Consider the following 16,489-nt stretch of genomic DNA (forward strand, 5'->3'; position numbering starts at 1 on the left):
GGGGGTTTTAGTGTGCCGGCTCACGATTCTAACGATTTATAACGATAAATCGTTAGAATCTCTATTGTATTGTGTTCCATAACGGTTTAAGACGATATTAAAATTATCGGACGATAATTTTAATCGTCCTAAAACGATTCACATCCCTAGTTTGTAATCCACGAAAGGACATCACCTCCAATCCTATGACTTTTTAGTTTCCTTAGAAGCCTCTCATGAGGGACTTTGTCAAACGCCTTCTGAAAATACAAATACACTACATCTACTCTCTGCTTTGTCTTCAAATGCTTGAACATACAGGGCTCTGAATACCTCTCTCAGCTCCTCAACTTGTACACATACTCAAGAGAGCTCCAGTCTTCCCAAATAGCTCTTTCCTCACCCTCTCCTCCCCAGTGCTGCAATATTGTTCTGCCCAAGACTTTGAGCTTTCAGCTGTTAAGCTCCAAAAATTATGTTTTGAGCTATGTATCTTATTAAGTTTAGGAAAAAAGCCAAGACATGGCTTTTAATTCAGGTCTTCTCCACAGAGATGCCCTCAATCACCTGATCTAACTTCCCAGTTAAGGACTTTAAACTATAATCAATACTCAAATGGGTTCCCACTGCTAGTTCCTAATTCAATACTAATTGTAAATTCTGTTTCTGATTGTAAGTTGTTTGAATGCCTTTGTTGATCTAAATTTGCTGTAATATACCTTGAGACCATTCTTGGAAAAAGGTGGAATAGCAAATGCTTATAAATAAATAAATAAATACATATCAATTTTATAGCAAGCCATTTTTGTGGGCTAAAATACCATTTTACCAGTGGAAATGCCTTTGGAAATTATCCTCTAAATCATTTAGCGGACACTAAAACCTTAAGGAATGATTTTTCGAAGGCCTTACATGCATAAAAGTAGCAATTTTCAAAAGCCCATTTATGCAGATGAACCCAGTCTTGCACGTGTAAATCTTTTTGAGAATTACCACCTGTGTGTGCGAAAAATAAATGAATGCATGCTAAACAAAATGACAGAAGGCGAACGAATGACACCACATCCCTGCTGGTTACATTTTCTCTATGCACTCTAGCACATCCTCCTTGGGTCTCCCTCTCTGACTTGTCACACTGTTTGGCAATCTTGAGATCAACATTGCTAGTTCCCTCTCCTGAATGGTTGCCACAGAAGAGCAAAACATTCTTTTCTGCTCTCAGATTCTGCAACAGGTCCCCTTTCCCCTATTTGTCTTATTGATTTTCCGTTTTTCTCACTTTACCTTCCTCAAGCATAACAACATGATTTCCCCCTTGTAAATCTTAGTGGTATACGGATTGATTTAAAGACCTTCAAGGACATATAGATTGATTGCACTATAGCCAATTCCTTGCTTTGGCTATAAACTTCATCTGGGACCAGAATTATTGTAGCCAAAACTGCTAAATTCACTTGGAGTATACAATTTTCTTTACATTAGAATCCTGCCTGAAGTCACTATTTGGTTTAATTTATAATGAATGCTCCTAGAGGGTTTCCGTCCCTGCTTTTATGATTTATGTTCTGTCTTTTTTAAACCAAATCTGAGTTGAGAACCAAAGTAAAGTCGCATCACATCACGTTGTATCAATAAGGAAAATTAATTGAAATAAATCCATCCATCATGTTGGTACATACACACACCAGCAACCACACAATTGGAAACAAAAGAGGCTTTGATGGATGCATGAACTTTTTTGTTTTGCAAACAAACTTATTGGCTTTCCCCTTACAAAACTTGGGATCTTATGATATTAAAGCCTCTGCTCTGTTCAGCCAAATAGCGTTATGGTGTTTTCGCATGCGTTAAGCACCTTTAACACATGCCATAGCACCATAAAGTTAGGTACGATGCAAATCTGAAAAAGAGGAGGAGTGGGTTCACTGTTTTGCAAAGCTGTGTGATAGCTACATGGGATGTGTTCCCCAATGCCAGTCTTAAAGCTTGTGAGAGAGAGAGAGAGAGAGAGAGAGAGAGAGACACTAGCAATAATGCCTTCACACTAGATAGGTATTTATATCTCTATGGGAGGCCTACCTAGTAAATCCAGCTGAGGTTTAGGTATTAGTGTAGGGGTTAGGGGCCACTTTGACATTCAAAGTGAGACGTACAAACAGAACAGTGCTCTCTTGTGAAGAATTGATGACCCTCGGAGTGAGGAAACTCACCCAAAGATGCGATTTGTGCAATGTTCTCTCAACCTAGCTTGATGGACTATCTACTGTCAGCAGTTCTGTATAGGGATGTGCAGGCAACATTTTTTATTCAGTTCAGATCATTTTGTCATTTTTTATCTTTTGGCCAAATTTAATTGGGGGGGGGGGGGTAGAATCTTTTTTAAATTAATTTTTGAAGGGTTTATTGTTTCAGCAAATACCGTGCATTGTTTGCAAATAGTTCACACCATTTGCTGAAATGAAGAATCCAAAAATGTCAGGTTTCTTTGGTGGCATAGTGTGTTTGTTTTAGGAAAACAAACCAAAACAGAATTGTGCTGTTTTTGGTTTGGATTCTCCATTTGTTATAAACAAATGCACATCTCTAGTTCTGTAGCAATGTATCCAGGCTTCTCACAGATACCAAGCAACCCTATATAGACAGCTCGACAGCTCTAGTAACTCCTAGAAGCGCTGGAAAAAATTGGACTGTTGGCTTTAACCCCTCCATTGTCATTTCCTGCATCCCTATCACCCCTCACTTCCCCCATCTCCTTCTTCTATCCTCCATTACTTCTCTCATTTCCCTTGTTTCTTTTCACAAACTTGTCAGCAGGGGTGGCTCAAGGCAATCTGCTGCCTGAGGCAAGGGGAGCGATGATGCTTCCCCCCCACCCGAAGCACGGCCCAGGTCAAATCATCATGAGAGGGCCAAGGTGGGGGGTGGGTCCCCTTGGAGTCTGGCCCTTTTAGTGATTTGAAATGCTGCAGAAGGGGAAAGCAGGGGTCCGAGTTCTCAGAGGAGTGGCAGATAAGAGTGTCAGTGATAATATTTCTAGGACGCTACGATCTGCCTCCCATTGTTTCCCCAGAATTTGCTCCCCGGAAAAGTGGGAGATGAGTGAATAGTGGGGGGGGGTCTGTATGTGGCGCACTCTCCCCAGATCTGTGCAAGGGTAATAGGTAGTACAGTAGGCAAACTTTACAACCTTGTGCCCCCACCTTTCTTGCCCTCACTACAACAATTAAAAACTGCATTTATAACAGATTTTACAGGCAAAAGGACATTCAAAGTCTTGTGAGGTAAGAATGTCACTACAACATGTATATTATTTTTACAGGCCCTGCTATGGTGCCAGCCAGAAAACCCTGCAGAATAGGTGCTTGTAACCCATGTGGTGTCAGGCCTATTGTAAACTATGTTTGATGAAGGCTTGGCCTTCAGAAAGTCACCCCAGCTTATCACTTCCATGCATAAAAAAAACAACAAAAGTAATGTAAAAAAAATAAATAAATAAAAATCCTGCACTGCCCTCACAGCTGGGAGATTGCAGCCAGTTCTGCTGCAAATGAGGAGCATGGAGCTGGACTATTAGTAAAATTCTTAGCATGATGGAGACAAAGTAAATAGTACTGAGAAGTTATTTCTAAATTACTCTGACTCCATCCCCTACACAAGGATGGCCCTTTCATGCTAGCCTTAGTGGCTTAATGCATTAACATAAAATAAGAACATAAGAATTGCCATACTGGGTCAGACCAAGAGTCCATCAAGCCCAGCATCCTGTTTCCAACAGTGGACAATCCAAGTCACAAGTACCTGGCAATTACCCAAACATTAAATAAATCTCAAGCTACTATTGCTTAATAATTAATAGCAATTTATGGATTTTTCCTCTAGGAAAATATCCGAACCTTTTTATAAACCCAGCTACACTAACTGCTGTAACCACATCCTCTGGCAATGAATTCCAGAGCTTTACTATGCTCTGAGTGAAAAAAGAATTTTCTTTTATTTGTTTTAAATGAGCCACTTGCTAATTTTCGTGCCCCCTAGTCCTTCTATTATCTGAGAGAGTAAATAACCAATATACATTAACCTGTTCAAGTCCTTTCATGATTTTGTAGACCTCTATCATATCCCTCCTCAGTCTTCTCCAAACTGAACAGCCCTAACTTACTTAGCCTTTCCTCATAGGGCAGCTGTTCCATGCCCCTTATCATTTTGGTCTGCACTTTCTCCAGTTCAACTATATCTTTTTTGAAATGTGGCAACCAGAATAGCACACAGTATTCAAGATGCAGGCTCACCATGGAGCAATACAGAGGCATTATGACATCCATCATTGTATTTTCCATTCCCTTCTTAATTCCTAATATTCTGTTTGCTTTTTTGATCGCCACAGCACACTGAGCTGACAATTTCAATGTTTTATCCACTATGACACCTAGATCTCTTTCCTGGGTGATAACTCCTAAAATAGAACCTAACATTGTGTAATTACAGCATGGTTTATTTTTCCCTATATGCATCTCTTTGCACATGTCTACGTTAAATTTCATCTGCCATTGGGAAGCTCAATCTTCCAGTCTCGCAAGGTCCTCCTGTAATGTATCACAATCTGCTTGACATTCAACTACTCTGCATAATTTTGTGTCATGTGCAAATTTGATCACCTCACTTGTTGAACCCTTTTCCAGATCATTTACAAATATATTAAAAAGCACCAATACAAGTACAGATCCTTGAGGCACTGCACTGTTTACCTTTTTCTACTGTGAAAACTGACCATTTAATCCTACTCTGTTTCCTGTCTTTTAACCAATTTGCAATTCATGGGATAGGAGACATCACCTCCTATCCCATGACTTTTTAGTTTTCTTAGAAGCTTCTCATGCAGGAATTCATCGAATGCCTTCTGAAAATCCAAATACACCACATCTACTGGTTCACCTTTGTCCACATGTTTATTCACCCCTTCAAAAAAAATGTAGGAGATTTTTGAGGCTAGACTTCCCTTGGGTAAATCCATGCTGGCTGTGTCCCATTGAACCATGTCTATCTAAATGTTTTGTGATTTTATTCTTTATAACAATTTCCATGATTTTTCCCGGCACTGAAGTCAGGCTCACTGGTCTATAGTTTCCTGGATCACCCCTGAGCCCTTTTTAAATAATCAGTGTTACATTCATCATCTTCCAGTCTTCGAGTACAATGGATTATTTTAATGATAGGTTACAAATTAACAGAAATATGTCTGAAATTTCATTTTTTATTTCTTTTAGAACCCTGGGGCGTATCCCATCTGGTCCAGGTGATTTACTACTTTTAGTTTGTCAATCTGGTCTACCACATCTTCCAGGTTCACTATGATTTGGTTCAGTTCATCCGAATCATCAACCTTGAGTCTTTTCAGCCACCAGCAAGGTGATCCTCTCCCACTGCCATTGTGCAGCACATAAATAAACCACAGCCAAGTTAGGTGCAATCTCCCAATTGTCGCACATCCACTCTCTCTGCCTTAAATAAGGGAATCAAGCGAGCAATCCCACAACCCCTCTTTAGTACACCAGTACCCGTTGGTCACTTACACTTCTGTGTGCCAGTCATAGTGGAAGAAATTTGAGGAAAATGTTGAGTGCTAGTTGTGGGGTGCTCAGGACTAATGTTCTAACCTTGCATTTCAACTCTAGTTCAAGAATCCAACAAGGTATATTGTGGCCTGGGAAACACCTGTCACATCTCCAAATTTGTACATAGAAACACAGAAACATGGAAAACTACAGCAAATAAGAACTGCAAAGCCCACTTAAACTTCTCATTTCTAATTTAATACCATAATCCACACTCAAACTCAGCTATCACTCTCACATCCAAGGATCCTTTGTAATTATCCTATGCTTTCTTAGATAGTATTAGCATTCTTTCTTCGAAAAACTTTATACTGGTTCTGCATGAGTCTCAAGAACAAACTTCTTTATTAAAATGCTAGGCCCCGACATGTATATTAGTGATAAGCACTAATATTCATTCCACATTCTTCACTGTAAGACATCTCTCTCTTCTCTCTTGGACCCCTCCTTTGCTTTCAAAGGAATGGGCAGAATGAATCTGGAAGCATAGATTCAGAGCTTTCATGTTTTCCTTACTAGTTTCCATGATCCGCTGTGACACTCTATTTTTTTTTTTGGGGGGGGGGTTGTTTTCTGAGTGCCAGGCAGGGGCAAAATATTACTGGGCTAAATGTTCCACAACACCTATTTCCATATAGTTTTTAAACAACCAACCAACAAAAATTCGGATCATGACTGATATTTAGAAAAAATTGGTAGAAAATGATTTTTGAAGTTGCCGATATATTCTCTCTGGGCTTCCTCTTGCTTGTTATTTTGAAGGCAAAAGGAGACCAAGATAAAAAAAAAGAGAAATGCTTAAAGTGGAGTAGAAAACATAAATTGATGAAACTGACTTGGGAATAGGCAGAGAGAACTATAATTAGCACATGTTTAATGAAGCATCTGGTTAGCAGCTCTTCACTGCCACAAAACAGAGTACACCTCTCTGCGAGTTACATTGCATTAAATGAACTGAATCTTATGACAATGTTCACTTAACTCCATTGATTAGGAGAGTAACGAGAGCTGAATCGGAAGGATTGGGGAGCAAATGATTCTGCTCTTTTACTTTTAAACCAGTTCTTCAGCAGATGATGCTAGTAGAAGGACTTCTCTTTGTTTCTGTATTGCACCCAACAAATTCTCACGTTTTTTTCAGCAGATCCCCCTTTTTCTGAATAAAAGTGTTGCCTGGTCCAGTCTTGGAAGGACGTCTACGTAGTCTGGTTGTCTGGAAAGCTGCAATGAATATTCATGTAGCAGAGTCCCCATTTGAGTTGTTGGCTGCATCCGGGGAGCTACATTTACCGGGGTTCATCCAGCGGGGGCGGGGGGGGGGGGGGAAGGAACATAATCTTCCAGGGCCCTAGGCCTATCTAAAGAAACCTCCACCACTCCAAGCCTCTGTACTCTGGGGTGCCACTTAGATGCAGATTATTTTTCATCACAATGTCCACTGAGAGCCCACCTTGGAGTTCAAAGTAAAAGTTTACTTGCAGAAAAAATAAAAGTCCCAACCAGTATGGAAATATCAAACTGTGTAAAAATCATAATAATCAAAACTGTGGTTTCTGTGATCCTGTTGCACCACCATCCGGGCTTAATGATCCCTTCCCATTGGAGAGTAGGGTTCTGGGCAGCTCCGGCATAAATGAAGAAAATCGAAAAGTACCAAAATCCAAAAACCGAGTCCATAATTATCACAATCTCTACAAATCTCCTTGCCCTTGCTTTTGCACTGCAGTGTGGGCTTAAAGATCAGCAACTCATCCTTTCTGGGTATAGAGGGTAAGCCCTATCTTCCAAACTGGTCAATTGAAAGTCCAAGAATATTCTTCAAATCTAAGGCAGACTTCTTCTCTTCTGGACAAAACTGCAAGGGGTGAGGCTATGACCATTCACAAAATTCCACTGCCCACTTCTCTCCCTCTCTTCTCCAGGCCTGAGGGGCCTAGACTGGGATTTCCACCACCACACCCTCGCTCTTCCAGTTTCACCTGCCCTCTGAGCATCCTCATGGGGATATTTGTATCCCAAACATCGCTCCCTCTGCCCATAGCTGGAAAAACTGGTGGGGACTGAAATAGGGATGAGCATAGGCCCCGTCACAGTCATGTGACAGATTTGCATACCACTGGATGTCCAACATATGCAAAGATCTCATTGTGCATATGCCGAAAGCCAGATTGGCTGGGAGTTCCTCCAGGACTGGTTCATGAACCCTTGATGCATTGTATACGATGCAGTACCAGCATAAGGCGCTGAGCAGGTAGATGAAGGGCACCTTGATCACCCTGTGCAAACATATACAAACACCCTAGTGAAGCTGTACGGTGCAGCTAAGTTTGACGTGAGTGTGTGGATGGGGGCTTTGAATATGCTTTTTATCCAAACTGCTACTGCAGTTTGAAACTAGCCCAGTTTATGCTTTTGCAGATGTTGAAGGTCTTGCAGTTACAGTGAACTCTTCCATCTACTGAAAAATCCAGAATCTTCCGCTTTATTAAAATAAAATAAATGCAGATACAAGGAGCAACAGCTGCAAGCCCGCGTCTGGTGTGAACGATTGCCCGGTACAAATAAGGAGGACAGTCTTCACAGAGCTAATTGCTCTCCGTCAGTCCAGTTAAAAGTAGATGCCATATTCAATAGCACACGTACATCTAGCTGGATTACATAGAAGCGGACTTGGGGCATGGGGAGGGAAAGCAACATGCTCACACGCTGTTTCTAAATGTACAAATCCATGTTGTCCCTGCTCAGCGTCCTGGATGAATAGCAGCTGCAAAGTATGCGGACACTTTTAGCTCTCATAATTTATGCTAGCTAATCTTCAAAGAAGTTTTTTGTGAAAAATGGCCGCAAAGTGCACACGTTAAAAAAAAAGCGGGCATGCTTTGCCTCTCTACGGGCTATTCAAAATGGCTCCTTGAACATACTGGATGACTTGGCGGCTGGTGAAGCGCATTGAACAGTGTTTTTCTTAGGTGCAATAATCTCAGCCTCAGTTTTCTCACTGAGGCCGAGTTATTGAAGAGCACGGTAAAAGAAGTATTGGCCTGCATGCTAAACGTTTTTCATCAAGCAGAAGCAGTTTAGCCGCTAAGCTAATGAAATGCAAGCGGGCAGACACTTAAAGAACCTCACTAAAGGGAGTGTGGGGATATTACTAGGTGTGCACGCCCACCAACCTCTGAAAATTTAAATAACCTTTCAGATTCCCCCACAACATAAACTGGGCCCCTGGCCCTAACCCCATCCCCATCCTCTGTCACAGAATTTGGCCTCTACCCCCTTCCACTATGACAACAAAAACTGAGGTCTCCCTATTACTCCCTCTGTCCCTTCCCCAACAATTATATTTGACCTTCAGACCCCCCCTCCATCCCTCCAATCTATCCCAACAATAAAAATTGATCTTCTTTTTCCTCCATTTTGTGAAACTGTTGACAACCTTTTGGGGAATGTGCACCCCTTTTCAACCTCTACTAGTTTTGTGGACCCCTGCATTCATCTTTTTAATTTTCCCATGCAGTTATAGGCCATACAGAAAACTATTAATATAATAACAAATAATATGCACTCCAGAATCATTTGCAATGTATAAAACTGAATATTAAATAAGAAATGGTTTCTGATACAAACTGGGTTCTCTTTCCCGCCCTCCGTTAATGGCCCTTTCCCAAGTGCTATGTGCTCACCATTTTCACCATGGATCCTGCCCAAGTGCCTTCCCTCCTGCCCTACTTCCCTCTCCCTATGGACCGTATCGAGTGCTCTCCCCCTCCTGCTCTTTCCTCCTTGCAGCCCCTTCTCCAGTTCTGTCCCTCTTGCCCTCCTCCTGTGACCTTTCCCCAAGATCTTTCCTCATTCAGGGTCCCTTTCTTAATGACTTCCCTTCTGCCCTCTTCCTCCTGTGTCCCCCTTCCCTGGTTCTCCCCCTCAAGGTTCCTTCCTGAATGCTTCCCTGCCTGCACTCCTTCCTCCCTCCTTCCTGCATGGCCCTTTTCTGAGTCCTGCACACCCTTCCCCATGACCCCTTCCCAGGTGCCTTCTCTCCTTCCCTCCCCACCCATGACCCATTCCCAGGTGTCTTCTTCCCTCCTTCCCTAACCCCATAGCCCCTTCCTAAGTGTCTTCTCTCCTTCCCTCCCCAAATAGCCCCTTCCTGAGTGCCTTCTCTATTTCTCTCCTTTTCTCCCCCATAGCCCCTTCCCAGGTACCTTCTCTCCTTCCCTCCCTCCATAGCCTCTTCCTGAGTGCCTTCTCTCCTTCCCTCCCCCTCATAGCCCCTTCCTGAGTGCCTTCTCTCCTTCACTCCCCCATAGCCCCTTCCTGAGTGTCTTCTTTCCTTCCCTCCCCCATGACCCCGTCTCAGGTGCCTACTCTCCTTCCCTCCCTCCTTAGCCCCTTCCTGAGTGCCTTCTCTCCTTCACTCCCCCCATAGTCCCTTCCTGAGTGCCTTCTCTCCTTCCCTCCCCCCATAGCCCCTTCCTGAGTGCCTTCTCTCCTTCACTCCCTCCATAGCCCCTTCCTGAGTGCCTTCTCTCCTCCCCTCCCTCCATAGCCCCTTCCTGAGTGCCTTTTCTCCTTCCCTCTCCCCATAACTCCTTCCTGAGTGCCTTCTCTCCTTCCCTCCCCCCATAGCCCCTTCCCAGGTATCTTCTCTCCTTCTCTCCTTCTCTCCTTCCCTCCCCCATGACCCCTTCCTGAGAGCCTTCTCTCCTTCCCTCCCCCCCATGACCCAGGTGCCTTCTCCCCTTCCCTCCCCCATAGCCCCTTCCTGAATGCCTTCTCTCCTTTTCTCCTTCCCTCCCCCCATGACCCAGGTGCCTTCTTCCCTTCCCTCCCCCCATAGCCCCTTCCTGAATGCCTTCTCTCCCCCCATAGCCCCTTCCTGAGTGCCCTCTCTCCTTCCCTCCCCCATGACCCCTTCCTGAGTGCTTCTCTCCTTCCCTCCCCCCATGATCCAGGTGCCTTCTCTCCTTCCCTCCTTCTCTCCACCATAGCCCCTTCCTGAATGCCTTCTCTCCTTCCCTCCCCCCATAGCTCCTTCCTAAGTGTCTTCTCTCCTTCCCTTCCCCATAGCACCTTCCTGAGTGCCTTCTCTCCTTCCCTCTCCCCATAACCCCATCCCAGGTACCTTCTCTCCTTCCCTCCCCCATAGTCCCTTCCCAGGTGCCTTCTCTCCTTCCCTCCACCCATAGCCTCTTCATGAGTGCCTTCTCTCCTTCCCTCCCCCCAGAACCTCATCCCAGGTGCCTTCTCAATGGGGTTATGCATGGAAAATTTGCAAATATTCATATAAGTATCCTTTTTTGTGTACACTATTTTATAAACGTTATTAGGTATGCATGGAAATTGCTATTTTACAAGCGATAATGATATATAAATTATCTAATGTATTTGCATAATTTTACACCTTTTAATTGACTCACACAATTGAAATCAGACTTGTCTGTTGTCTGCAATTTTTGGGTAGGAAGTTTGGGTGAACTGGTGAAGATTCAGGATAAAGTGCTAGAGGGTCTAGATCAGGAGAGGGCAAACTATGACCCATAGGCCATATCAGCCCATCACCATCTTTCTTCTGGTCCACCTATCTCTCTAAAATTTACATTATGTGCGGCCTGTGCAACATCGGACCCTGAGTCTTGTCAGGCATGTAGACCAGAGCGTCAATGTATTGCTTTGGTGGAGGAGAATGTCGGACAATACCCGTGTCAGAAACTTTATTTAATGATGATGATTTTGAGGAACTGAAAGAAATCATGATGAACTTGGAAGATGTAATAGGGTAATAGGGGAAAGTGACAAACTACAGAAGAGCAAATCACCTTGACCAGATGGCATACAACCCAAAGTTCTGAAAAATGTAAAAAATGAAATTGCATTCCTGTTTCTAGTAATTTGCACCTATTGTTCTTGAAGATTGGAGAGTAACCAATGCAATGCCAGTCTTTAAAAAGGGCTCTAGTCCTTCTAAACAATCTTCATTGAATATCACTGAACTTCTTGAATCTTCACATGAAATGAATGTTTCTAAAAGAGGAGCTCTTTTGGTTTCCTTTGCCTTTTTGTTAGATTGTAATTTTATTCTCAGATTTTTCTTTCATTGTAGGGAGTCCCTGTTTTATGGTCAGAAATATGGATTTATCCAGATATTACTCGGGCAACTCCACTTCAAAAGAAAAGATTTCTCTCTATGTGTGCCGAGGTACGGGTAATATATTTTGTTGTACCCTTGCAAAGTCATGTAAAGTATGGGAATTTTAATTATCTTTTTTTTTTTTTTTTAAACTTCACAACTCCACATGTTCTTCAATACGCACACCTAATATGTCTCTAGTAGATAGGCAATAGATGTGATTAGGGTGATGGTATCTCACCATTTCTTTTTACTCTTTCATTGTTAATTGCTCTTTCCCTGACCTCCTCTCCTTTAGTCCCTATTCTTTAATGTGGAATGTGCAGATGAATTTTTTTTTCTCTTTTCTTTATTATTATTATTATTATTATTATTATTATTATTATTATTGTAATTCTACTTTGCATATCCCAAACTTGCTGTACAAGGTATTCTTGTGAAGTGATTGTATGCAATTTAAAAAAAAAAAATGGGGCTCCAGAAGTGATAGGAGAAACTATTGCTCAGTGAGACTGATATCAGTGCTGGGAAAATTCATTGAATCTATTCTAAAGAAAATATTACAGAACACATAGTCAGAGATGATTTAATGGGAAACCGCCAACATGGAGTTACTCAAGGGAAATCATGCCTCACTTATCTGTTACATTTGTTTGAGGGGGTTAATAAACATGTGGATAATGGCGAGCCAGCTGATAGAGTATGTTTGAATTGTCAGAAGGCGTTTGACAAAGTCCCTCATGAAAGAGTTCTAAGAAAATACAAAAGTCATGGGATAGGAGGTGATGTCCTTATGTAGACTGCAAACTGGTTAAAAGACAGGAAATAGAGTAGGACTAAATGGAGGAACGTAAATAGAGGAGTGCCCCAGGGATCTGTACTGGGACCCGTGCTTTTGAATTTATAAATGATCTGGAAAAGGGAACAACAAGTGAGGTGATCAAATTTTCAGAGGTCACAAAATTATTCTGAATTGTTAAATTATAAGAGGACCACAAGAAATTGCAGGAGGAGCTGACAAGACCGGGAGACTGGGCAACCAAATGATAGATGAAACTTCATGTGGACAAGTGCAAGGTGATGCACATAGGGAAAAGGAATTCAAACTTCAGTTACATGATATTAGGTTTCAGGCTAGGAATCACTACCCAGAAAAAGAATCTAAACATCATGGGCAATGCATTAACGAGCAGATTTTAATTTGTCCGTGCATGCAAAATATGGGGGTTACGGGCGTGGCCGGGCCTTGCACGTGCTGCGCACATTTTTAGAAGGAGTCCAGCCGCTCGCGTAACTCACATTATGCGCAAAAGTGCTGGGCCGAAGAAAAGGGGCAGTCCGGGGGGCGGGGAGGAGTGGGGCTTGAGGCATTTGCCGCTGGGCCAGAGAAGCATGCACAGGCACTCTGCCGGTGCACACAACTTGCTACTGCTCCTGTTGAGGAGTAAAAGGTAAAATAAAAAATACAGTAGTAGCTAGGATAGAAATAAGGGGATAGGGGGAGGAGAGGGGAAGGGGAAGGAAGGCTAGGGTAGGGGGTAGGGAAGTTCCCTCCCAGTCCGCTCCCTAATTGGAGTGGACTGGGAGGGAACTGGGGAAGGCCACGATGTGTCACCGTGAGAAAATTACATTATTCCACCCCCCTTGCACGTCGCATTGGATTTTACAACATGCGCGCAAATGTTATAAAGTCGCGCGTCCTTATGCTCGCTCGCCGGGTAGCATGCGCACATGGACGCGTGTGTGTATATTTAAAAATATACTCCTAAAAGTCTTAGCTCAGTGTGTGACAGCCATCAAAAAAGAAAACAGAATGTTAGGAATTATTAGGAAAGGAATGGAGAATAAAGCTTCTATATTGCTCCATGATGTGACCATATCTAGAGTATGGTAAACAATTCTGGTCGCTACATCTGAAAAAGGATATAGCAGAACTGGAAAGTTTCAGAGAAAGGTAACCAAAAGGATTAAGAGACTGGAACAGTTCCCCTATGAGGAAAGGCTAAAGAGGTTAGGACTTTTCAGCTTGGAAAAGTGATGGCTGAGGGGAGGTATGATAGAGGTCTATAAAATCATGAGTGGAATGGAATGGGTAAATGAGAATTAGTTGTTTACTCTTTCAAAATATATAGACTAGGGGACACTTCATGAAATTACTAAGTAGCATATTTAAAACAATTCGGAGAAAATACTTTTTCACTCAACACACAGTTAAGCTCTGGAATTCATAGCCAGCGGATGTGGTAAAGGCAGTTAACATAGCTGGGTTTAAGAAAAGTTTAGACAAATTCTTAAAGGAAAAGTCCATAAACCAGGTAGACTTGAGTTATCCCTGGATGAAAGCAGAATGAAATCTATCTACTATTTGGGATACTGCCAGTTACTTGAGACCTGGATTAGCCACAGTTGGAAACAGGATACTGAGCTTGATGAACCCTTGTTCTGACCCAATATGGCAAAAAAGGACATGTTTTGGGTGGGGCTATGACATACTTTGTGAGATGTTAACAAAGGGGTGGGGATAAGGCAGGGCAAGGGACAGGGCTTAACTCAGATTTTAATGTTGATTGGCTGAATTGGCTGTCACTCACTTATCTGGCTAAATGTCAGCTGGATATTTTTTTTATGTGGCTAAAATTTAGCCGGATAACTTGGGTTAATTTGGGGGGGGGGGGGGGTATGTTAAGTGGATAAGTCAGAATTAGCTGGATAACTTATCTGGCTAAGTCTGGTTGGTCCAAAGAGCTGTCCTAAAGTTAGCAGGATAAAGTTATCCAGCTAACTTTAAGATAGCTGGCTATATTCAAGAGAGCAGCTGCACTATTAAATATATATCCAAAGTTTATCTGGCTAATGTTGCTAACTGGACTGTAACTGAATATGGACGTCAATGTTTTTATCTGTCATCATATTCTATGTTTCTTGTTCAGTGCCAATGTGTGACAACAGGGTCCATGATTTGTGACCCTCTGTACCCAGTAAACTTTCCTTCATTATAAAAACCAAACCAGAGTTGTTACCCTTCATGATTACTCTTCCCTAAGTTTTTAGGTTTCGTGTGCACTTGCTAGACCAGTGGTTCCCAACTGGAGACCTAATATAAGCAAATCAACTTCATGCATATTCATTGTGGCTATCCAAAAAAATTAGATATGCCTTCGGTACATGGCTGGGAAACACTGTGCTAGACAACAGATTCATCTGATAAGTCTTTAAAAGAGAGATACTGTTTCTTTAAGAAATGTGGTAAGCCAACAATAGTAATAACATACAAGTTACATGTAAGTACAGGACAGCACTATCCGATCCCAAGCTGTTCTCCACTTGCACCGTCACTCGGAAGATCCCGACATTCTGGTAAACGTGCTTAATGCCATCCTCTGTTGAGCTAAGGTTAGCATATGACACGGCAATTCCATCGCCAAAATCCACTTGAATGTTTGTCCTTTGAACCTCACCCTGAGAAAATAGAAAGAGGTAGGAAGAAATATTTAATTATAGTACATTCTAGTCAATAACCAGGAATCAACTGCTATATGGCTTAATGAACAGCAAATCAATGCTGTAGAATCTAGCAAAAAAAGAAAAACCAAACCAGCTGTAGATTCCATAAGAAAATGCAGTACCAGTTACTTGGAGATATTCTGGGATGTGTTCTTATTATTATAACTAAGGATATGCATTCAGATGATCCAAATATGGAATTTGATCTGAATAAGTTCATTTTAGGTTCAGGTTGAGTCAGTTGAACCAAATGGGCACAGTCCGCCCAAATTTAAATCTTTATTGGTTCATTAGAGTTAGTCCAATTAAACTCTATGAGGGTTACAATATCAGTATATATCAGCAGAGTAAGACTGTACTTCCTTTCTACAACAGGCAAGCAGCTTGTGTAGTTGTCTGTGACTCTTGGACTAACTTCTTAGTCAGAAAGCATAACTTCGGGTTTTGATGCAACTATGCTTCCTGCCATAAACCTCCCTCCATGCCTTGGGGTGTTCATGTTTATGTCACTGTTGGTGCCTTTTGCCCTTCTTTGGTACCTTTGTGTGTTCTTTACAGTGTGTATTTATTTATTTATTTGGTGCCTTTTGTCCCTCTATTGGTGCTGTGAGGTGTTTATGCTACTCTTGGTATCTTGGGATGCTGTTGCCCCCGCTGCTGATGCCTACCACCAAGCTCCATAAAATGGATAGAAAACCCCAAAGTTGGAGTCAAAAATAGAATGAATTGCTTCCCCCATTGACTTGAATGGAAAAGAATGACCAAAATGATATGACTGAGCTTCTGATCCAAACTGAGCAAACAGAACCAAACAACTTTTTCTCTCAGATTCTCCCTTTTGGGGATGGATCTTTAACATCATTCAAAATATCAACTAAGCCCCTTGAACCTCTCCTTGTTAGGAAGTTCCTCTTCCTTCTTGCAGGCTTCCCAAACCTCTCCTGGACACACATTTAACCGGTTGGATTTTCAGGATATCCATAATGAATATACATGAGATAGATTGTATACAGTGGAGAACCAGTATAAGCAAATCTATCTCATAGATATTCATTGTGGCAACCCTGAAAAACCAACTCTGAATGTGTGCACCTCCAGTAGATGGTTGGGAATCTCTGTGGGAAGGGCTCGTTACCTCTACACTCACATCCACTATAATGGAAAAATATGGAAACATACAATGAACACATTTTTCCAACCACATAACATGATATTGCAAAAAGCACATGAAAAATACAACAAATAGAATTAGGTGTTGCAGTCC

General features: G+C 42.1%; 1 protein-coding gene across 1 annotated transcript in view; it reads right to left on the reverse strand.

Annotated features, from left to right (window-relative positions):
* Window positions 1-16,489, reverse strand: part of LOC115095960 (VPS10 domain-containing receptor SorCS1-like) — a 1,120,107-nt gene that overhangs the window by 82,356 nt on the left and 1,021,262 nt on the right. Inside the window, 1 exon segment of the mRNA XM_029610345.1 lies at window positions 14,994-15,180. Coding sequence (XP_029466205.1) covers window positions 14,994-15,180 — 187 coding nt within the window.

The sequence above is a fragment of the Rhinatrema bivittatum genome, chromosome 7 (genome assembly GCF_901001135.1).
Source record: "Rhinatrema bivittatum chromosome 7, aRhiBiv1.1, whole genome shotgun sequence".
NCBI classification, from domain to species: domain Eukaryota; kingdom Metazoa; phylum Chordata; class Amphibia; order Gymnophiona; family Rhinatrematidae; genus Rhinatrema; species Rhinatrema bivittatum.